The sequence below is a fragment of the Aegilops tauschii genome, chromosome 7, assembly GCF_002575655.3.
Source record: "Aegilops tauschii subsp. strangulata cultivar AL8/78 chromosome 7, Aet v6.0, whole genome shotgun sequence".
NCBI classification, from domain to species: domain Eukaryota; kingdom Viridiplantae; phylum Streptophyta; class Magnoliopsida; order Poales; family Poaceae; genus Aegilops; species Aegilops tauschii.
The window spans coordinates 482,006,709-482,031,783 of record NC_053041.3 but is presented as its reverse complement, the minus strand read 5'-3'; the positions used below and the strand labels follow the sequence as shown (position 1 = coordinate 482,031,783).

The 25,075-nt window shown below is 48.3% G+C and overlaps 1 protein-coding gene across 1 annotated transcript; it reads right to left on the bottom strand.

Annotated features, from left to right (window-relative positions):
• Positions 1–23,468: 23,468 nt before the first annotated feature.
• LOC109786180 (uncharacterized) lies at positions 23,469–24,532 on the bottom strand. Its single transcript, XM_020344765.3, has one exon. The coding sequence runs from the start codon at positions 24,416–24,418 to the stop codon at positions 23,768–23,770; it is 651 nt and encodes a 216-aa protein (XP_020200354.1). The 5' UTR covers positions 24,419–24,532; the 3' UTR covers positions 23,469–23,767.
• Positions 24,533–25,075: the final 543 nt, after the last annotated feature.

The window sequence follows — 25,075 nt, the reverse complement described above, 5'->3', positions numbered from 1 at the left end:
CGGCCCTTTGACTTTCTCCCCAGCCGGCCCCTACTCCTTTCTTTTCCCTTTCTCCAACCGGACCACGCCTCGCCCTTTTCCACTGGCAGCCTACCACAGCGGTCGGGTGGGGGAGCCGGCGGGGACGCGCGAAGCCGGCAGGCGGCCGGTTGCGCTGGAGCCGGCAGGCGGGGGGCCGGCCGAGTGGCGGGAGCCGGCAGGCGGCCGGTTGCGCTGGAGCCGGCAGGCGGAGGGCCGGCGACGGGGCGCGGCCGGGATGCAGGCGCCGGCCGGGGGAGGCGAGGTTGCAGCCGGAGCGGGCCGCGAGCCGGCAGGCGGACCGCCGTTGCAGCCGGCGCGGGGGGCGGCGCCAACGCGCGCGGACGTAGAGGAGGCTCGGCGACCCACCGCGCGGCGACTCGGGAGGAGGGCGCATGGACGCAGACGGCCCGGATGAGACGGCGCGGGCGGCTTGGAGGCCAGTGCAGGTGGTGGAGTCGGCCGGGCGGCAGGAGCCGGCAGGCGGCCGGCGTGCGCGGAGTCGGCCTGGGTGCGGACGCGGCAGAAGCCAGCGCAGGCAGAGCCGGCGGGCCGGGTCGAGGGGGGAGCCGGCGGGTGGTCGGGCCGGCCTGGGGAGCCGGCGGCCGGGTTGAGGAACGGGGCGGCCACCGGAGCCGGCGCAGGAGGTGGAGAGGCCGGCGTGAGGGTGGGCAGGAGGCGACCCGGCGGGGACCCGGAGACGGCCGAAGCGGGGCGCCCGGCCGCAGGCGGAGGCGACTCGGAGCGGGGACCCGGAGCCGGTTGGTGCGGGGCACCCGGCCGCGGCCGGAGGCGACCCGGCGGGGATCCGGAGCCGGCGGGCGCAGGCGACGGCCGGGGCACATGTTTGTGGAGGTGCGGGCCGATGCAGAGGGGCCGAGCTCGGGGTTGGCCGCGCGGAGGCCGCGGAAGCCGGGCGCGGGGCAGGAGGCGGATGGGCCGGGCGGCAGCCGACGGTCGAGGCCACGGGGGCACGCGCCGGCGGAGGAGCTCGGGCATGGCCCGACGCTGGTGCTCGTGCGGAGTAGGAGGAGGCCGGGGCTGCCCGCTGGAGCAAAGCGAGGCACTGTATGGCTAGTGTACGGGATATGGTATGAGTAGCGTATGGCTACGGATGGAGCAGCAAACGCGCACTCCATCCCGAGCTAGGCGCAACCCGGAGGAGAGCGGACGCGGGCGGCGCGTGGATGGATGCGGCCAACCGAAGCGGAGCCCATGCGCGGCGCGCGCACGGACTGACGGCCAGCATCACAACGGTGGTGACGAAGAGGCCGACGGCGAGGATGCTTCGCCCCTCGTGGCCGCTCCAGGGCGTGTCGATGCTGGGCCCCCGAGCACTATCGGAGAGACGACGGCGACGCCGCGGTGATGATGGCGAAAATGGTCCCGCCCGGACTACGAAACCAGCAGCAGCGCGGTAGCATAGTACCGCCCCACGGTGGGCGCCAACTGTCGTGGTATTCTCTCGGGGGGTGCGAGGCGACAGATGCCACAAGGGCTTAGTGTGAGGGTAAGACAGCTGCTGATAGGACCGGGAGCGGGTATGCGAGTAGCACGCGCTAGTTTACCCAGGTTCGGGGCTCTCCGGAGAGATAATACCCCTACTCCTGCATGTCTGTGTATCTGTAGTATATCTGGTACAGGGTTGCTCCTGGAGCTGTATCTGAGATCAGTGCCAAGTGCAACTGATCTGGTATATGCATATAGGGCATGCTAGTGGCCGGCCATGCTCATGGCCGTGAGTGTGCGTGAGAGTGAGTGTCTTTGGATGGATGGATGGATGGCTCCTTTTATAGTGTGAGGTAGCTTTGTATGTAAGCTAGCTAGTGGCATGGGGGGCATGGGTGAGTGTCATACTTGTCTCCTAGGTCACTTCATGAATAGTGCCAGGGGACAAGTGACACTATACATGATGGCTGGGGTGACACGTGAATAGTGCTCGGGTACGACCGTCTCGTCGGTGTCTTGTCGGTGTCGAGTCGGGCTGCAGTCGGCAGCCGGCTGGTCGGCGCAGTCGGTCAGCTGGCAGCCGGCCGGGCAGCTGGCCGGGTGGAGCAGTCAGACGGGTAGCCGGCAGGAGCGGCCGGGCAGTCGGACGGAGGGGCTTTGCTAGCCCCGATGTCTTGAAATATTGTCTTGCCGTCTTCGGGATACCCGTGTCCAATTACTCCGACAAAGACAGAGACCCTTTTATGATGGTGTATATAGCTGGAGCATATGGCCAGGAAGGTTTTCGCACGAACATTTTTACTATTGTTGTAAACTGCAATTTCCTTTTTAGTTGTGTTGGACGTGTTGATTGTGTGGATCATGCTATTCATAGGCCCAACATTCGCTCTGTGCAGTTGTATCACCTTGATATATCATGGAATGAAATGTACTTTCTTGAGAATAACAGAGAGTTCGTGGAGATGATTGTGTTGGGGAACGTAGTAATTTCAAAAAAATCCTACGCACACGCAAGATCATGGTGATGCATAGCAACGAGAGGGGAGAGTGTTGTCCACGTACCCTTGTAGACCGAAAGCGGAAGCGTTAGCACAACGCGGTTGATGTAGTCGTACGTCTTCATGATCCGACCGATCAAGTACCGAACGCACGGCACCTCCGAGTTCAGCACACGTTCAGCCCGATGACGTCCCTTGAACTCCGATCCAGCCGAGTGTTGAGGGAGAGTTTCGTCAGCACGACGGCGTGGTGACGATGATGATGTTCTACCGACGCAGGGCTTCGCCTAAGCACCGCTACGATATTATCGAGGTGGACTATGGTGGAGGGGCGCACTGCACACGGCTAAAAGATCAATGATCAATTGTTGTGTCTATGGGGTGCCCCCTACCCCGTATATAAAGGAGCAAGGGGGGAGAGGCGGCCGGCCAGGAGGGGCGCGCCAGGAGGAGTCCTACTCCCACCGGGAGTAGGACTCCCTACCTTTCCTTGTTGGACTAGGAGAAGGGGGGAAGGAGGAGAGAGAGGGGAAGGAAAGGGGGGCGCCGCCCCCCCTCCTTGTCCTATTCGGACTAGAGGGGGAGGGGGCGCATGGCCTGCCCTGGCCGCCCCTCCTCTTCTCCACTAAGGCCCACTATGGCCCATTAAACCCCCGGGGGGTTCCGGTAACCCCTCCGGTACTCCGGTAAAATCCCGATTTCACCCGGAACACTTTCGATATCCAAATATAGGCTTCCAATATATCAATCTTCATGTCTCGACCATTTCGAGACTCCTCGTCATGTCTGTGATCACATCCGGGACTCCGAACAACCTTCGGTACATCAAAACTCATAAACTCATAATATAACCGTCATCGAAACTTTAAGCGTGCGGACCCTACGGGTTCGAGAACTATGTAGACATGACCGAGACACGTCTCCGGTCAATAACCAATAGCGGAACCTGGATGCTCATATTGGCTCCCACATATTCTACGAAGATGTTTATCGGTCAAACCGCATAACAACATACGTTGTTCCCTTTGTCATCGGTATGTTACTTGCCCGAGATTCGATCGTCGGTATCTTAATACCTAGTTCAGTCTCGTTACCGGCAAGTCTCTTTACATGTTCCGTAATACATCATCCCGCAACTAACTCATTAGTTGCAATGCTTGCAAGGCTTAATTGATGTGCATTACCGAGTGGGCCCAGAGATACCTCTCCGACAATCGGAGTGACAAATCCTAATCTCGAAATACGCCAACCCAACAAGTACCTTCGGAGACACCTGTAGAGCACCTTTATAATCACCCAGTTACGTTGTGACGTTTGGTAGCACACAAAGTGTTCCTCCGGTAAACGGGAGTTGCATAATCTCATAGTCATAGGAACATGTATAAGTCATGAAGAAAGCAATAGCAGAATACTAAATGATCGTGTGCTAAGCTAACAGAATGGGTCGAGTCAATCATATCATTCTCCTAATGATGTGATCCCGTTAATCAAATGACAACTCATGTCTATGGCCAGGAAACATAACCATCTTTGATCAACGAACTAGTCAAGTAGAGGCATACTAGTGACACTTTGTTTGTCTATGTATTCACACATGTATCATGTTTCCGGTTAATACAATTCTAGCATGAATAATAAACATTTATCATGATATAAGGAAATAAATAATAACTTTATTATTGCATCTAGGGCATATTTCCTTCAGTCTCCCACTTGCACTAGAGTCAATAATCTAGATTACACAGTAATAATTCTAACACCCATGGAGCCTTGGTGCTGATCATGTTTTGCTCGTGGAAGAGGCTTAGTCAACGGGTCTACTACATTCAGATCCGTATGTATCTTGCAAATTTCTATGTCTCCCACCTGGACTAGATCCCGGATGGAATTGAAGCGTCTCTTGATGTGCTTGGTTCTCTTGTGAAATCTGGATTCCTTTGTCAAGGCAATTGCACCAGTATTGTCACAAAAGATTTTCATTGGACCCGATGCACTAGGTATGACACCTAGATCGGATATGAACTCTTCATCCAGACTCCTTCATTTTCTGCTTCCGAACCAGCTATGTACTCCGCTTCACACGTAGATCCCGCCACAACGCTTTGTTTAGAACTGCACCAACTGACAGCTCCATCGTTCAATGTAAACACGTATCCGGTTTGCGATTTAGAATCGTCCGGATCAGTGTCAAAGCTTGCATCGACGTAACCGCTTACGACTAGCTCTTTATCACCTCCATATACGAGAAACATATCCTTAGTCCTTTTCAGGTATTTCAGGATGTTCTTGACCGCTGTCCAGTGATCCACTCCTGGATTACTTTGCTACCTCCCTGCTAAACTTATAGCAAGGCACACATCAGGTCTGGTACACAGCATTGCATACATGATAGAGCCTATGGCTGAAGCATAGGGAACATCTTTCATCTTCTCTCTATCTTCTGAAGTGGTCGGGCATTGAGTCTTACTCAACTTCACACCTTGTAATACATGCAAGAACCCTTTCTTTGCTTGGTCCATTTTGAACTTCTTCAAAACTTTGTCAAGGTATGTGCTTTGTGAAAGTCCAATTAAGCGTCTTGATCTATCTCTATAGATCTTGATGCCCAATATATAAGCAGCTTCACCGAGGTCTTTCATTGAAAAACTCTTATTCAAGTATCCCTTTATGCTGTCCAGAAATTCTATATTATTTCCAATTAGTAATATGTCATCCACATATAATATCAGAAATGCTACAGAGCTCCCACTCACTTTCTTGTAAATACATGCTTCTCCAAAAGTCTGTATAAAACCAAATGCTTTGATCACACTATCAAAACGTTTATTCCAACTCCGAGAGACTTGCACCAGTCCATAAATGGATCGCTGGAGCTTGCACACTTTGTTAGCTCCTTTTGGATCGACAAAACCTTCTGGTTGCATCATATACAACTCTTCTTCCAGAAATCCATTCAGGAATGCAGTTTTGACATCCATTTGCCAAATTTCATAATCATAAAATGCGGCAATTGCTAACATGATTCGGACAGACTTAAGCATCGCTACGGGTGAGAAAGTCTCATCGTAGTCAATCCCTTGAACTTGTCGAAAACCTTTCGCAACAAGTCGAGCTTTATAGACAGTAACATTACCGTCAGCGTCGGTCTTCTTCTTGAAGATCCATTTATTCTCAATGGCTTGCCGATCATCGGGCAAGTCAACCAAAGTCCATACTTTGTTCTCATACATGGATCCCATCTCAGATTTCATGGCCTCAAGCCATTTTGCGGAATCTGGGCTCACCATCGCTTCTTCATAGTTCGTAGGTTCGTCATGGTCTAGTAACATAACCTCCAGAATAGGATTACCGTACCACTCTGGTGCGGATCTTACTCTGGTTGACCTACAAGGTTCAGTAACAACTTGATCTGAAGTTTCATGATCATCATCATTAACTTCCTCACTAATTGGTATAGACGTCACAGGAACCGGTTTCTGTGATGAACTACTTTCCAATAAGGGAGCAGGTATGGTTACCTCATCAAGTTCTACTTTCCTCCCACTCACTTCTTTCGAGAGAAACTCCTTCTCTAGAAAGGATCCATTCTTAGCAACGAATGTCTTGCCTTCGGATCTGTGATAGAAGGTGTACCCAACAGTCTCCTTTGGGTATCCTATGAAGATACATTTCTCCGATTTGGGTTCGAGCTTATCAGGTTGAAGCTTTTTCACATAAGCATCGCAGCCCCAAACTTTAAGAAACGACAACTTTGGTTTCTTGCCAAACCACAGTTCATAAGGCGTCGTCTCAACGGATTTTGATGGTGTCCTATTTAACGTGAATGCGGCCGTCTCTAAAGCATAACCCCAAAACGATAGCGGTAAATCAGTAAGAGACATCATAGATCGCACCATATCTAGTAAAGTACGATTATGACATTCGGACACACCATTACGCTGTGGTGTTCCGGGTGGCGTGAGTTGCGAAACTATTCCGCATTGTTTCACATGTAGACCAAACTCGTAACTCAAATATTCTCCTCCACGATCAGATCGTAGAAACTTTATTTTCTTGTTACGATGATTTTCAACTTCACTCTGAAATTCTTTGAACTTTTCAAATGTTTCAGACTTATGTTTCATTAAGTAGATATATTCATATTTGCTTAAATCATCTGTGAAGGTGAGAAAATAACGATACCCGCCGCGAGCCTCAATATTCATTGGTCCACATACATCAGTATGTATGATCTCCAATAAATCAGTTGCTCGCTCCATAGTTTCGGAGAACGGCGTTTTAGTCATCTTGCCCATGAGGCATGGTTCGCAAGTACCAAGTGATTCATAATCAAGTGATTCCAAAAGTCCATCAGTATGGAGTTTCTTCATGCGCTTTACACCAATATGACCCAAACGGCAGTGCCACAAATAAGTTGCACTATCATTATCAACTCTGCATCTTTTGGCTTCAACATTATGAATATGTGTATTACTACTATCGAGATTCATCAAAAATAGACCACTCTTCAAGGGTGCATGACCATAAAAGATATTACTCATATATATAGAACAACCATTATTCTCTGATTTAAATGAATAACCGTCTCGCACCGAACAAGATCCAGATATAATGTTCATGCTCAACGTTGGCACCAAATAACAATTATTTAGGTCTAATACTAATCCCGAAGGTAGATGTAGAGGTAGCGTGCCAACGGCGATCACATCAACTTTGGAACCGTTTCCCACGCGCATCGTCACCTTGTCCTTGGCCAGTGTTCGCTTAATCCGTAGTCCCTATTTTGAGTTGCAAATATTAGCAACAGAACCAGTATCAAATACCCAGGTGCTACTGCGATCTCTGGTAAGGTACACATCAATAACATGTATATCACATATACCTTTGTTCACCTTGCCATCCTTCTTATCCGCCAAATACTTGGGGCAGTTCCGCTTCCAGTGACCAGTCTGCTTGCAGTAGAAGCCCTCAGTCTCAGGCTTAGGTCCAGACTTGGGTTTCTTCTTTTGAGCAGCAACTTGTTTGTTGTTCTTCTTGAAGTTCCCCTTCTTCTTCCCTTTGCCCTTTTTCTTGAAACTGGTGGTCTTATTAACCATCAACACTTGATGCTCCTTCTTGATTTCTACCTCCGCAGCCTTTAGCATTGCGAAGAGCTCGGGAATCGTCTTATCCATCCCTTGCATGTTATAGTTCATCACGAAGCTCTTGTAGCTTGGTGGTAGTGATTGAAGAATTCTGTCAATGACGCTATCATCCAGAAGATTAACTCCCAGTTGAATCAAGTGATTGTTATACCCAGACATTCTGAGTATATGCTCACTGGCAGAACTATTCTCCTCCATCTTGCAGCTGTAGAACTTATTGAAGACTTCATATCTCTCAATCCGGGCATTTGCTTGAAATATTAACTTCAACTCCCGGAACATCTCATATGCTCCATGACGTTCAAAACGTCGTTGAAGTCCCGGTTCTAAGCCGTAAAGCATGGCACACTGAACTATCGAGTAGTCATCAGCTTTGCTCTGCCAGACGTTCATAACATCTGGTGTTGCTCCTGCAGCAGGTTTGGCACCTAGCGATGCTTCCAGGACGTAATGTTTCTGTGCAGCAATGAGGATAATCCTCAAGTTACGGACCCAGTCCGTGTAATTGCTACCATCATCTTGTTGGGAATCGTAGCATAATTTTAAAATTTTCCTACGCTCACCAAGATGCATCTATGGAGTATACTAGCAACGAGGGGAAAGGAGTGCATCTACATACCCTTGTAGATCGCGAGCGGAAGCGTTCCAATGAACGTGGATGACGGAGTCGTACTCGCCGTGATCCAAATCACCGATGACCGAGTGCCGAACGGACGGCACCTTCGCGTTCAACACACGTACGGTGCAGCGACGTCTCCTCCTTCTTGATCCAGTAAGGGGGGACGAGAGGTTGATGGAGACCCAGTAGCACGACGGCGTGGTGGTGGATGTAGCGGGTCTCCGGCAGGGCTTCGCCGAGCTTCTGCGAGAGAGAGAGGTGTTGCAGGGGAGGAGGGAGGCGCCCAAGGCTGTAGCATGCTGCCCTCCCTCCCCCCTATATATAGGCCCCCTGGGGGCGCCGGCCCTAGAGATGGGATCTCAAGGGGGGCGGCGGCCAAAGGGGGAAAGGGGTTGCCTTGCCCCCCAAGGCAAGGGGGAAGTCCCCCCACCCTAGGGTTTGCAACCCTAGGCGCATGGGGGGAGGCCCATGGGGGGGCTCCCAGCCCACTAGGGGCTGGTTCCCTTCCACTTTCAGCCCATGGGGCCCTCCGGGATAGGTGGCCCTACCCGGTGGACCCCCGGGACCCTTCCGGTGGTCCCGGTACAATACCGGTAACCCCCGAAACTTTCCCGTTGGCCGAAACTGGACTTCCTATATATAATTCTTCACCTCTGGACCATTCCGGAACCTCTCGTGACGTCCGGGATCTCATCCGGGACTCCGAACAACTTTCGGGTTTCCGCATACATATATCTCTACAACCCTAGCGTCACCGAACCTTAAGTGTGTAGACCCTACGGGTTCGGGAGACATGCAGACATGACCGAGACGCCTCTCCGGTCAATAACCAACAGCGGGATCTGGATACCCATGTTGGCTCCCACATGTTCCATGATGATCTCATCAGATGAACCACGGTGTCGAGGATTCAATCGATCCCTTATGCAATTCCCTTTGTCAATCGGTATGTTACTTGCCCGAGATTCGATCGTCGGTATCCCAATACCTTGTTCAATCTCGTTACCGGCAAGTCTCTTTACTCGTACCGCAATGCATGATCCCGTGACCAACGCCTTAGTCACATTGAGCTCATTATGATGATGCATCACCGAGTGGGCCCAGAGATACCTCTCCGTCACACGGAGTGACAAATCCCAGTCTCGATCCATGCCAACCCAACAGACACTTTCGGAGATACCCGTAGTGCACCTTTATAGTCACCCAGTTACGTTGTGACGTTTGGCACACCCAAAGCACTGCTACGGTATCCGGGAGTTGCACGATCTCATGGTCTAAGGAAAAGATACTTGACATTGGAAAAGCTCTAGCAAACGAAACTACACGATCTTTTATGCTATGCTTAGGATTGGGTCTTGTCCATCACATCATTCTCCTAATGATGTGATCCCGTTATCAATGACATCCAATGTCCATAGTCAGGAAACCATGACTATCTGTTGATCAACGAGCTAGTCAACTAGAGGCTTACTAGGGACACGTTGTGGTCTATGTATTCACACATGTATTACGATTTCCGGACAATACAATTATAGCATGAACAATAGGCAATTATCATGAACAAAGAAATATAATAATAACCATTTATTATTGCCTCTAGGGCATATTTCCAACAGTCTCCCACTTGCACTAGAGTCAATAATCTAGTTACATTGTGATGAATCGAACACCCATTGCGTCCTGGTGTTGATCATGTTTTGCCCTATGGAGAGGTTTAGTCAACGGATCTGCTACATTCAGGTCCGTATGTACTTTACAAATATCTATGTCTCCATTTTGAACATTTTCACGAATGGAGTTGAAGCGACGCTTGATATGCCTGGTCTTCCTGTGAAACCTGGGCTCCTTCGCAAGAGCAATAGCTCCAGTGTTGTCACAGAAGAGAGTCATCGGGCCCGACGCATTGGGAATCACCCCTAGGTCGGTAATGAACTCCTTCATCCAGACTGCTTCCTGTGCTGCCTCTGAGGCTGCCATGTACTCCGCTTCACATGTAGATCCCGCCACGACGCTTTGCTTGCAACTGCACCAGCTTACTGCTCCTCCATTCAAAATATACACGTATCCGGTTTGTGACTTCGAGTCATCCAGATTTGTGTCGAAGCTAGCGTCGACGTAACCCTTTACGACGAGCTCTTCGTCACCTCCATAAACGAGAAACATATCCTTAGTCCTCTTCAGGTACTTCAGGATATTCTTGACCGCTGTCCAGTGTTCCATGCCGGGATTACTTTGGTACCTTCCTACCAAACTTACGGCAAGGTTTACATCAGGTCTGGTACACAGCATGGCATACATAATAGACCCTATGGCCGAGGCATAGGGGATGACACTCATCTTTTCTATATCTTCTGCCGTGGTCGGGCATTGAGCCTTGCTCAATTGCACACCTTGCAATACAGGCAAGAACCCCTTCTTGGACTGATCCATACTGAACTTCTTCAATATCTTCTCAAGGTATGTACTCTGTGAAAGACCAATGAGGCGTCTTGATCTATCTCTATAGATCTTGATGCCTAATATATAAGCAGCTTCTCCAAGGTCCTTCATTGAAAAACACTTATTCAAATATGCCTTTATACTTTCCAAGAATTCTATATCATTTCCCATCAATAATATGTCATCCACATATAATATGAGAAATGCTACAGAGCTCCCACTCACTTTCTTGTAAACACAGGCTTCTCCATAAGTCTGTGTAAACCCAAACGCTTTGATCATCTCATCAAAGCGAATGTTCCAACTTCGAGATGCTTGCACCAGCCCATAGATTGAGCGCTGGAGCTTGCATACTTTGTTAGCATTCTTAGGATCGACAAAACCTTCCGGCTGTATCATATACAACTCTTCCTTAAGGAAGCCGTTAAGGAATGCCGTTTTGACGTCCATCTGCCATATTTCATAATCATAGTATGCGGCAATTGCTAACATGATTCGGACGGACTTCAGCTTTGCTACGGGTGAGAAAGTCTCATCGTAGTCAACCCCTTGAACTTGTCGATAACCCTTAGCGACAAGTCGAGCTTTGTAGATGGTCACATTACCATCTGCGTCCGTCTTCTTCTTAAAGATCCATTTGTTTTCTATGGCTCGCCGCTCATCGGGCAAGTCAGTCAAAGTCCATACTTTGTTTTCATACATGGATTCTATCTCGGATTTCATGGCTTCTAGCCATTTGTCGGAATTCGGGCCTGCCATCGCTTCTTCATAGTTCGAAGGTTCACCGTTGTCTAACAACATGATTTCCAGGACAGGGTTGCCGTACCACTCTGGTGCGGATCGTGTCCTTGTGGACCTACGAAGTTCAGTAACTTGATCCGAAGCTTCATGATCATCATCATTAACTTCCTCCCCAGTCGGTGTAGGCACCACAGGAACATTTTTCCCGCGATGCGCTACTTTCCGGTTCGGAAGGGGTGACTATCACCTCATCAAGTTCCACTTTCCTCCCACTCAATTCTTTCGAGAGAAACTCCTTCTCCAGAAAGGACCCGTTCTTGGCAACGAAGATCTTGCCTTCGGATCTGAGGTAGAAGGTATACCCAATAGTTTCCTTAGGGTATCCTATGAAGACGCATTTTTCCGACTTGGGTTCGAGCTTTTCAGGTTGAAGTTTCTTGACATAAGCATCGCATCCCCAAACTTTTAGAAACGACAGCTTAGGTTTCTTCCCAAACCATAATTCATACGGTGTCGTCTCAACGGATTTCGACGGAGCCCTATTTAAAGTGAATGCGGCAGTCTCTAAAGCATAACCCCAAAATGAGAGCGGTAAATCGGTAAGAGACATCATAGATCGCACCATATCCAATAGAGTGCGATTACGACGTTCGGACACACCATTTCTCTGAGGTGTTCCAGGCGGCGTGAGTTGTGAAACTATTCCACATTTCCTTAAGTGTGTACCAAATTCGTGACTTAAATATTCTCCACCACGATCTGATCGTAAGAATTTTATTTTCCTGTCACGTTGATTCTCAACTTCACTCTGAAATTCCTTGAACTTTTCAAAGGTTTCAGACTTGTGTTTCATTAGGTAGACATACCCATATCTACTTAAATCATCAGTGAGAGTGAGAACATAACGATATCCTCCGCGAGCCTCAACACTCATTGGACCGCACACATCGGTATGTATGATTTCCAATAAGTTGGTTGCTCGCTCCATTGTTCCGGAGAACGGAGTCTTGGTCATCTTACCCATGAGGCATGGTTCGCACGTGTCAAATGATTCGTAATCAAGAGACTCCAAAAGTCCATCTGCATGGAGCTTCTTCATGCGCTTGACACCAATGTGACCAAGGCGGCAGTGCCACAGATATGTGGGACTATCGTTATCAACTTTACATATTTTGGTCTTCACACTATGAACATGTGTAACATCACGTTCGAGATTCATCAAAAACAAACCATTGACCAGCGGGGCATGACCATAAAACATATCTCTCAAATAAATAGAACAACCATTATTCTCGGATTTAAATGAGTAGCCATCTCGAATTAAACGAGATCCAGATACAATGTTCATGCTTAAAGCTGGCACTAAATAACAATTATTGAGGTTTAAAACTAATCCCGTGGGTAGATGCAGAGGTAGCGTGCCGACGGCGATCACATCGACCTTGGAACCATTCCCGACGCGCATCGTCACCTCGTCCTTCGCCAGTCTCCTTTTATTCCGTAGTTCCTGTTTTGAGTTACAAATATGAGCAACCGCGCCGGTATCAAATACCCAGGAGCTACTACGAGTACTGGTAAGGTACACATCAATTACATGTATATCACATATACCTTTGGTGTTGCCGGCCTTCTTCTTGTCCGCTAAGTATTTGGGGCAGTTCCGCTTCCAGTGACCACTTCCCTTGCAATAAAAGCACTCAGTCTCGGGCTTGGGTCCATACTTTGACTTCTTCCCAGTAACTGGTTTACCGGGCGCGGCAACTCCCTTGCCGTCCTTCTTGAAGTTCTTCTTACCCTTGCCCTTCTTGAACTTAGTGGTTTTATTCACCATCAACACTTGATGTTCTTTTCTGATCTCCCCTTCCGCTGATTTCAGCATTGAATACACCTCGGGAATGGTCTTTTCCATGCCCTGCATATTGTAGTTCATCACAAAGCTCTTGTAGCTTGGTGGAAGCAACTGGAGGATTCTGTCAATGACCGCGTCATCCGGGAGATTAACTCCCAGCTGAGACAAGCGGTTGTGCAACCCAGACATTCTGAGTATGTGCTCACTAACAGAACTGTTCTCCTCCATTTTACAGCTGAAGAACTTGTCGGAGACATCATATCTCTCGACCCAGGCATGAGCTTGAAAAACTAATTTCAGCTCCTCGAACATCTCGTATGCTCCATGTTTCTCAAAACGCTTTTGGAGACCCGGTTCTAGGCTGTAAAGCATGCCGCACTGAACGAGGGAGTAATCATCAGCACGTGATTGCCAAGCGTTCATAACGTCTTGGTTCTGTGGGATTGGTGCATCACCTAGCGGTGCTTCTAAGACATAATCTTTCTTGGCTACTATGAGGATGAACCTCAGGTTCCGGACCCAGTCCGTATAGTTGCTGCCATCATCTTTCAGCTTGGTTTTATCTAGGAACGCGTTGAAATTGAGGACAATGTTGGCCATTTGATCTACAAGACATAGTGTAAAGATTTTAGACTAAGTTCATGATAATTGAGTTCATATAATCGAATTATTTAATGAACTCCCACTCAGATAGACATCCCTCTAGTCATCTAAGTGTAACATGATCTGAGTTAACTAGGCCGTGTCCGATCATCACGTGAGACGGACTAGTCAAGATCGGTGAACATCTCCATGTTGATCGTATCATCTATACGACTCATGCTCGACCTTTTGGTCCTCCGTGTTCCGAGGCCATGTCTGTACATGCTAGGCTCGTCAAGTCAACCTAAGTGTATTGCGTGTGTTCCGAGGCCATGTCTGTACATGCTAGGCTCGTCAACACCCGTTGTATTCGAACGTTAGAATCTATCACACCCGATCATCATGTGGTGCTTCGAAACAACGAACCTTCGCAACGGTGCACAGTTAGGGTGAACACTTTCTTGAAATTATCATAAGGGATCATCTTACTTACTACCGTCGTTCTAAGAAAATAAGATGCAAAAACATGATAAACATCACATGCAATCAAATAGTGACATGATATGGCCAATATCATTATGCTCCTTTGATCTCCATCTTCGGGGCACCATGATCATCTTCGTCACCGGCATGACACCATGATCTCCATCATCATGATCTCCATCATCATGATCTCCATCATTGTGTCTTCATGAAGTCGTCACGCCAACGATTACTTCTACTTCTATGGCTAACGCGTTTAGCAACAAAGTAAAGTAATTTACATGGCGTTATTCAATGACACGCAGGTCATGCAAAATAATAAAGACAACTCCTATGGCTCCTGCCGGTTGTCATACTCATCGACATGCAAGTCGTGATTCCTATTACAAGAGTATGATCAATCTCATACATCACATATATCATTCATCACATCTTCTGGCCATATCATATCACATATATCACTTGCTGCAAAAACAAGTTAGACGTCCTCTAATTGTTGTTGCAAGTTTTTACGTGGTTTGTAGGTTTCTAGCAAGAACGTTTTCTTACCTACGTAAGACCACAATGTGATTTGCCAATTTCTATTTACCCTTCATAAGGACCCTTTTCATCGAATCCGTTCCGACTAAAGTAGGAGAGACAGACACCCGCTAGCCACCTTATGCAACTAGTGCATGTCAGTCGGTGGAACCTGTCTCACGTAAGCGTACGTGTAAGGTCGGTCCGGGCCGCTTCATCCTACGATGCCGCCGAAACAAGAAAAGACTAGTAGCGACAAGAAGAATTGGCAAACTCAACGCCCACAACTGCTTTGTGTTCTACTCGTGCATAGTAACTACGCATAGGCCTGGCTCATGATGCCACTGTAGGGAATCGTAGCATAATTTTAAAATTTTCCTACGCTCACCAAGATGCATCTATGGAGTATACTAGCAATGAGGGGAAAGGAGTGCATCTACATACCCTTGTAGATCGCGAGCGGAAGCGTTCCAATGAAAGTGGATGACGGAGTCGTACTCGCCGTGATCCAAATCACCGATGACCGAGTGCCGAACGGACGGCACCTCCGCGTTCAACACACGTATGGTGCAGTGACGTCTCCTCCTTCTTGATCCAGCAAGGGGGGAGGAGAGGTTGATGGAGATCCAGCAGCACGACGGCGTGGTGGTGGATGTAGCGGGTCTCCGGCAGGGCTTCGCCGAGCTTCTGCGAGAGAGAGAGAGAGAGAGGTGTTGCAGGGGAGGAGGGAGTCGCCCAAGGCTGTAGCATGCTGCCCTCCCTCCCCCCCCTATATATAGGCCCCCTGGGGGGCGCCGGCCCTAGAGATGGGATCTCAAGGGGGGGGGCGGCGGCCAAAGGGGGAAAGGGGTTGCCTTGCCCCCCAAGGCAAGGGGGAAGTCCCCCCACCCTAGGGTTTGCAACCCTAGGCGCATGGGGGGAGGCCCATGGGGGGCGCCCAGCCCACTAGGGGCTGGTTCCCTTCCACTTTCAGCCCATGGGGCCCTCCGGGATAGGTGGCCCTACCCGGTGGACCCCCGGGACCCTTCCGGTGGTCCCGGTACAATACCGGTAACCCCCGAAACTTTCCCGGTGGCCGAAACTGGACTTCCTATATATAATTCTTCACCTCCGGACCATTCCGGAACCTCTCGTGACTTCCGGGATCTCATCCGGGACTCCGAACAACTTTCGGGTTTCCGCATACATATATCTCTACAACCCTAGCGTCACCGAACCTTAAGTGTGTAGACCCTACGGGTTCGGGAGACATGCAGACATGACCGAGACGCCTCTCCGGTCAATAACCAACAGCGGGATCTGGATACCCATGTTGGCTCCCACATGTTCCACGATGATCTCATCGGATGAACCACGGTGTCGAGGATTCAATCAATCCCGTATGCAATTCCCTTTGTCAATCGGTATGTTACTTGCCCGAGATTCGATCGTCGGTATCCCAATACCTTGTTCAATCTCGTTACCGGCAAGTCTCTTTACTCGTATCGCAATGCATGATCCCGTGACTAACGCCTTAGTCACATTGAGCTCATTATGATGATGCATCACCGAGTGGGCCCAGAGATACCTCTCCGTCACACGGAGTGACAAATCCCAGTCTCGATCCGTGCCAACCCAACAGACACTTTCGGAGATACCCGTAGTGCACCTTTATAGTCACCCAGTTATGTTGTGACGTTTGGCACACCCAAAGCACTCCTACGGTATCTGGGAGTTGCACGATCTCATGGTCTAAGGAAAAGATACTTGACATTGGAAAAGCTCTAGCAAACGAAACTACACGATCTTTTATGCTATGCTTAGGATTGGGTCTTGTCCATCACATCATTCTCCTAATGATGTGATCCCGTTATCAATGACATCCAATGTCCATAGTCAGGAAACCATGACTATCTGTTGATCAACGAGCTAGTCAAGTAGAGGCTTACTAGGGACACGTTGTGGTCTATGTATTCACACATGTATTACGATTTCCGGACAATACAATTATAGCATGAACAATAGACAATTATCATGAACAAAGAAATATAATAATAACCATTTATTATTGCCTCTAGGGCATATTTCCAACACATCTTTCAACTTTGCTTTCTCAAGGAACGCATTAAAATTCAACGGAACAACAGCACGGGCCATCTTTCTACAATCAACATAGACAAGAAAGATACTATCAGGTACTAAGTTCATGATAAATTTAAGTTCAATTAATCATATTACTTAAGAACTCCCACTTAGATAGACATCCCTCTAATCCTCTAAGTGATCACGTGATCCATATCAACTAAACCATAACCGATCATCACATGAAATGGAGTAGCTTTCAATGGTGAACATCACTATGTTGATCATATCTACTATATGATTCACGCTCAACCTTTCGGTCTCAGTGTTCCGAGGCCATATCTGCATATGCTAGGCTCGTCAAGTTTAACCTGAGTATTCTGCGTGTGCAAAACTGGCTTGCACCCGTTGTAGATGGACGTAGAGCTTATCACACCCGATCATCACGTGGTGTCTGGGCACGACGACCTTTGGCAACGGTGCATACTCAGGGAGAACACTTTTATCTTGAAATTTAGTGAGAGATCATCTTATAATGCTACCGTCAATCAAAGCAAGATAAGATGCATAAAAGATAAACATCACATGCAATCAATATAAGTGATATGATATGGCCATCATCATCTTGTGCTTGTGATCTCCATCTCCGAAGCACCGTCATGATCACCATCGTCACCGGTGCGACACCTTGATCTCCATCGTAGCATCGTTGTCGTCTCGCCAATCTTATGCTTCTACGACTATCGCTACCGCTTAGTGATAAAGTAAAGCATTACAGGGCAATTGCATTGCATACAATAAAGCGACAACCATATGGCTCCTTCCAGTTGCCGATAACTCGGTTACAAAACACGATCATCACATACAATAAAATATAGCATCATGCCTTGACCATATCACATCACAACATGCCCTGCAAAAACAAGTTAGACGTCCTCTACTTTGTTGTTGCAAGTTTTACGTGGCTGCTACGGGCTGAGCAAGAATCGTTCTTACCTACGCATCAAAACCACAACGATAGTTCGTCAAGTTAGTGCTGTTCTAACCTTCTCAAGGACCGGGCGTAGCCACACTCGGTTCAACTAAAGTTGGAGAAACTGACACCCGCCAGCCACCTGTGTGCAAATCACGTCGGTAGAACCAGTCTCGCATAAGCGTACGGGTAATGTCGGTCCGGGCCGCTTCATCCAACAATACCGCCGAACCAAAGTATGACATGCTGGTAAGCAGTATGACTTATATCGCCCACAACTCATTTGTGTTCTACTCGTGCATATGACATCTACGCATAAAACCAGGCTCGAATCCCACTATTGGGGAACGTAGTAATTTCAAAAAAAATCCTACGCACACGCAAGATCATGGTGATGCATAGCAACAAGAGGGGAGAGTGTTGTCCACGTACCCTCGTAGACCGAAAGCGGAAGCGTTAGCACAACGCGGTTGATGTAGTCATACGTCTTCACGATCCGACCGATCAAGTACCGAACGCACGGCACCTCCGAGTTCAGCACACGTTCAGCCCGATGACGTCCCTCGAACTCCGATCCAGCCGAGTGTTGAGGGAGAGTTTCGTCAGCACGACGGCGTGGTGACGATGATGATGTTCTACCGACGCTGATGCATAGCAACGAGAGGGGAGAGTGTTGTCCACGTACCCTCGTAGACCGAAAGCGGAAGCGTTAGCACAACGCGGTTGATGTAGTCGTACGTCTTCACGATCCGACCGATCAAGTACCGAACGCACACCACCTCCGAGTTCAACACACGTTCAGCCCGATGACGTCCCTCGAACTCTGATCCAGCCGAGTGTTGAGGGAGAGTTTCGTCAGCACGACGGCGTGGTGACGATGATGATGTTCTACGGACGTAGAGCTTCGCCTAAGCACCGCTACGATATTATCGAGGTGGGCTATGGTGGAGGGGGCACCGCACACGGCTAAAAGATCAGTGATCAATTGTTGTGTCTATGGGGTGCCCCCCTACCCCCGTATATAAAGGAGCAAGGGGGGAGAGGCGGCCGGCCAGGAGGGGCGCGCCAGGAGGAGTCCTACTCCCATCGGGAGTAGGACTCCCTCCCTTTCCTTATTGGACTAGGAGAAGGGGTGAAGGAGGAGAGAGAGGGGAAGGAAAGGGGGGCGCCCCCCGTCCTTGTCCTATTCGGACTAGAGGGGGAGGGGGCCCTGGCCGCCCCTCCTCTTCTCCACTAAGGCCCACTATGGCCCATTAAACACCCGGGGGGTTCTGGTAACCCCTCCGGTACTCCGGTAAAATCCCGATTTCACCCGGAACACTTCCGATATCCAAATATAGGCTTCCAATATATCAATCTTCATGTCTCGACCATTTCGAGACTCCTCGTCATGTCCGTGATCACATCCGGGACTCCGAACAACCTTCGGTACATCAAAACTCATAAACTCATAATATAACCGTCATCGAAACTTTAAGCGTGCGGACCCTACGGCTTCGAGAACTATATAGACATGACCGAGACAAGTCTCCGGTCAATAACCAATAGCGGAACCTAGATGCTCATATTGGCTCCCACATATTCTACGAAGATCTTTATCGGTCAAACCGCATAACAACATACGGTGTTCCCTTTGTCATCGGTATGTTACTTGCCCGAGATTCAATCGTCGGTATCTTAATACCTAGTTCAATCTCGTTACCGGAAAGTCTCTTTACTCGTTCCGTAATACATCATCCCGCAACTAACTCATTAGTTACAATGCTTGCAAGGCTTAATTGATGTGCATTACTGAATGGGCCCAGAGATACCTCTCCGACAATCGGAGTGACAAATCCTAATCTCGAAATACGCCAACCCAATAAGTACCTTCGGAGACACCTGTAGAGCACCTTTATAATCACCCAGTTACGTTGTGACGTTTGGTAGCACACAAAGTGTTCCTCCGGTAAATGGGAGTTGCATAATCTCATAGTCATAGGAACATGTATAAGTCATGAAGAAAGCGATAGCAAAATACTAAACGATCGTGTGCTAAGCTAACGGAATGGGTCAAGTCAATCACATCATTCTCCTAATGATGTGATCCTGTTAATCAAATGACAACTCAAGTCTATGGCTAGGAAACATAAACATCTTTGATCAACGAGCTAGTCAAGTAGAGGCATACTAGTGACACTTTGTTTGTCTATGTATTCACACATGTATCATGTTTCCGGTTAATACAATTCTAGCATGAATAATAAACATTTATCATGATATAAGGAAATAAATAATAACTTTATTATTGCCTCTAGGGCATATTTCCTTCAGATTGGACTTAATCCTTCTTCACTTTCATTTTCTGAAGTTGAACACAAGGCAAACAATTAAACACAACAGGGTCAAGCCATGGCCACATTTTTCTACATAGAAACTCAACTCAATTAATGACCAAAAACACACGCAGCTAATTACAGTTAATTTCATTGCATTTCTCTTAGAATGACAAGATAAAGACTAGTTTACTAGTAGTCGGTTCAACACATACATACTCCACAGTCCATGCACGCATAAAACTTGCATGGAATCAATGGAAGATGGGGCTAATCGTTATGCTCCTTCCGACGAAACTACGCCATGAGAAAACCAAACAGAAGCCCCGTCCAAAAAGAAATAAGAACTTCTAGACCACACCGAAGATCAGCGCACCAAATTAAGGTTATCAAACCACCAAATCCAATTTATACTTGAACTTGGAAAAACAAAACATGACTGCTGACTAACTAGTATACAAGCTTAAGACTTAAGGTGTTGCCACAACGATGCTCAAGGTTCTATCTAGATAAGCTAAAGGTGCAACCAAAAAAACACCCTAAAGGCGTCCATTTGCGTGGACGGAATGTATTCCCGCCGGATCGAGTCCGCCCGCGGTAGGGCACATTCCTCCCGAAAGCGGCAGAGATCCATGCAGCGTGGGACATATGTTTTTTAATGTAAGTTTGCTCGTGCAGTGTGGGATATAGTTCATGCAGTTTTAAACCTTTACCCCCACGTAGTGCACTTCATATGTTTGGCAATAGGTTGCGGGTACTAAAAACAATTTTCTGCACATTTTTTTGTGGGGACGGCAACCATATGTTAGGCTTTGTGTCTTAGTAGGGCTGATGTGGTTTTCGACAAGAAAAAGTGTTGCATATCCTGCGCATGTTATTTACGCAATGTGTGATGGCTCTTTACTTATTCTATCATGGAGAGACCAAAGACAAAGACCTTTTTATGATGGTGTATATAGCTGGAGCATATGGCCAGGAAGGTTTTCGCACGAACATTTTTACTATTGTTGTAAACTGAAATTTTCTTTTTAGTTGTGTTGGACGTATTGATTGTGTGGATCATGCTATTCATAGGCCCAACATTCGCGCTGTGCAGTTGTATCACCTTGATATATCATGGAATGAAATCTACTTTCTCGAGAATAACAGAGAGTTCGTGGCGATGATTGGACTTAATCGTTCTTCACTTCCATTTTCTGAAGTTGAACACAAGGCAAACAATTAAACACAACAGGGTCAAGCCCTGGCCACATTTTTCTACATAGAAACTCAAATCAATTAATGACCAAAATGTTGGGGAACGTAGTAATTTCAAAAAAATTCCTACGCACACGCAAGATCATGGTGATGCATAGCAATGAGAGGGGAGAGTGTTGTCCACGTACCCTCGTAGACCGACAGCGGAAGCGTTATCACAACGCGGTTGATGTAGTCGAACGTCTTCACGATCCGACCGGTCAAGTACCGAACGCACGACACCTCCGAGTTCTACACACGTTCAGCTCGATGACGTCCCTCGACCTCCGATCCAGCCGAGTGTTGAGGGAGAGTTTCGTCAGCACGACGGCGTGGTGACGATGATGATGTTCCACCGACGCAGGGCTTCGCCTAAGCTCCGCAATGATATTATCGAGGTGTAATTTGGTGGAGGGGGGCACCGCACACGGCTAAAAGATCTCAAGGATCAATTGTTGTGTCTCTGGGGTGCCCCCCTGCCCCCGTATATAAAGGAGCAAGGGAGGAGGAGGCCGGCCCTAGGAGGGGGCGCACCAAGTGTGGAGTCCTACTAGGACTCCCTAGTCCTAGTAGGATTCCACCTCCCATATGGAATAGGAAAAGAGGAAGGGAAAAAGAGAAGGAAGGAAGGGGGCGCCCCCCTTCCCTAGTCCAATTCGGACCAGACCAAGGGGAGGGGTGCGGCCACCCTTGAGGCCCTTTTTCTTCTTTCCCGTATAGCCCAATAAGGCCCAATACGTATTCCCGTAACTCTCCGGTACTCCGAAAAATACCCGAATCACTCGGAACCTTTCCGAAGTCCGAATATAGTCGTCCAATATATCGATCTTTACGTCTCGACCATTTCGAGACTCCTCGTCATGTCCCCGATCTCATCCGGGACTCCGAACTCCTTCGGTACATCAACATACATAAACTCATAATAAAACTGTCATCGTAACTTTAAGCGTGCGGACCCTACGGGTTCGAGAACTATGTAGATATGACCGAGACACGTCTCCGGTCAATAACCAATAGCGGGACCTGGATGCCCATATTGGCTCCCACATATTCTACGAAGATCTTTACGGTCAGACCGCATAACAACATACGTTGTTCCCTTTGTCATCAGTATGTTACTTGCCCGAGATTCGATCGTCGGTATCTCGATACCTAGTTCAATCTCGTTACCGGCAAGTCTCTTTACTCGTTCCGTAACACATCATCCCGCAACTAACTTATTAGTCACAATGCTTGCAAGGCTTATAGTGATGTGCATTACCGAGTGGGCCCAGAGATACCTCTCCGACAATCGGAGTGACAAATCCTAATCTCGAAATACGCCAACCCAACAAGTACCTTTGGAGACACCTGTAGAGCACCTTTATAATCACCCATTTACGTTGTGACGTTTGGTAGCACATAAAGTGTTCCTCCGGTAAACGGGAGTTGCATAATCTCATAGTCAGAGGAACATGTATAAGTCATGAAGAAAGCAATAGCAACATACTAAACGATCGGGTGCTAAGCTAACGGAATGGGTCAAGTCAATCACGTCATTCTCCTAATGAGGTGATCTCGTTAATCAAATGACAACTTATGTCTATGGCTAGGAAACATAACCATCTTTGATTAACGAGCTAGTCAAGTAGAGGCATACTAGTGACACTCTGTTTGTCTATGTATTCACACATGTATTATGTTTCCGGTTAATACAATTCTAGCATGAATAATAAACATTTATCATGATATAAGGAAATAAATAATAACTTTATTATTGCCTATAGGGCATATTTCCTTCACAAAAACACAGACAGCTAATCACAGTTAATTTCATTGCATTTCTCTTAGGATGACAAGATAAAGACTAGTTTACTAGTAGTCGGTTCAACACATACATACTCCACAGTCCATGCACGCATAAAACTTGCATGGAATCAATGGAAGATGGGGCTAATCGTTATGCTCCTTCCGACGAAACTACGCCACGAGAAAACCAAACAGAAGCCCCGTCCAAAAACAAATAAGAACTTCTAGACCACATCGAAGATCAGCGTACCAAATTAAGGTTGTCAAACCACCAAATCCAATTTATACTTGAACTTGGAAAAACAAAACATGACTGCTGACTAACTAGTATACAAGCTTAAGACTTAAGGTGTTGCCACAACGATGCTCAAGGTACTATCTAGATAAGCTAAAGGTGCAACCAAAAAAACACCCTAAAGGCGTGTGAAGTATGCACCCCTGGCCCAAAAAGATGGCGAAAACATGCAACAAGAAGGCTTAAAACTATCCTTCTAGCCTTCTAGGTAAGCACCTTGTCATGCCCAAAGTTAGCCAGCGAATCAACCAGCTCTGTTTAGTCGCTGAACTCGTCGGTGATGAACGGCATGCAGCTGGAGCTGCGCGCGATGCCGCCGGCGCCAGCTGAAGCCTTCGCCTTCGCCTTGGAGGCGGTTTCCCTGACCTCCCGGGGGTTGATGCCGGACCTGGACCTCGGCCCGAGCTTGGACCGCTTCCTGAGGATCTCCCTCATGGCCTCCGCCTGGAACAGCACCGGGTACGTCCTCCCAAAGCCGTTGAACCTCTTGCACACGCCCATGTGCGTCCGGAGCGCCTCCTCCAGCGACCCGCCGTTCTTCTCGGCCTCCTCCGTCACGGCCTCGGCGCACAGCCCGCAGACCCACCGCCCCGAGAACCGGCCGCGCACGCCGCGGATGTACTCCGGCGTGCACTCCTCCGACATGCCGCAGCACTCGCACTTGGCGTCCTCCACCTCCGAGACCGGGTGGAGCAGCTTCATCTCCGCCTCTGCCGCCGCCTCTTCCTCCTCCTTGGCGGGGCCGTGGTGGTGGAGCTGGAAGGAGACGTCGGAGACGGTGCGCTGGAGCATGTCGGACGAGGTCCTGCGCCGCTTCTCCACGTTGTCGGTGCTGATGTTGCTTGCCATTGCGATGAACGGCGCTGCCACGGCCATGGCGATCGCGCACGCCTCTCTGCTGGGTGCCATAACCGGATCGGATTGTCCTACCTCCTGGTGTTTCTTGCCGCTGTGGTGTGTGTCTTAGTTGTGATCTTACAAGCTGATTAATGGCTCACGATTGGTTCTGTGATAAGAAGCTTCGAAATGCATGGCTATTTATAGAGGTTCCATGGTAGCTAAGTTGAGCCAAAGGAAAGCTTCGTGCGTCCATGCATGATACTACTGTCCACAAGATGTGACGAAAAGGTGGTGTGCAACTTGACGAGTATAACTTGTGGTGGCCAGGTGATGCACCTAAAGGGATTACAAATTTTGGCATAAATATTTGATGGAATTGGGCAGTTAAGAACCCTTTGTGTCAAGTGGTAGAAGCGGTGATAGGTTCACAATCTTACGCACGTGACGGTGTTCGGGAGAAATCATGAAAGTAGGGTTGAAATCTGCATGCCAAAAGGTGATTGTGAAATGCAGCCAATTGCAGTGCCATTTAATTTCGGTCTCGCCTTTTTGGAGCTAGTAAGTTCTCGTTTGTGACAGATGTTTTCATTAATTATTTTGTTGCGATTAATTAACATAGCCAGATGAATTTCAAACAGATTACGTATGAGTTACTCAAACATGACTAGACATGCATATTCATGGGATCCATTCTTGAAATGAATGTGTGGAAAAAAAATTACGCTA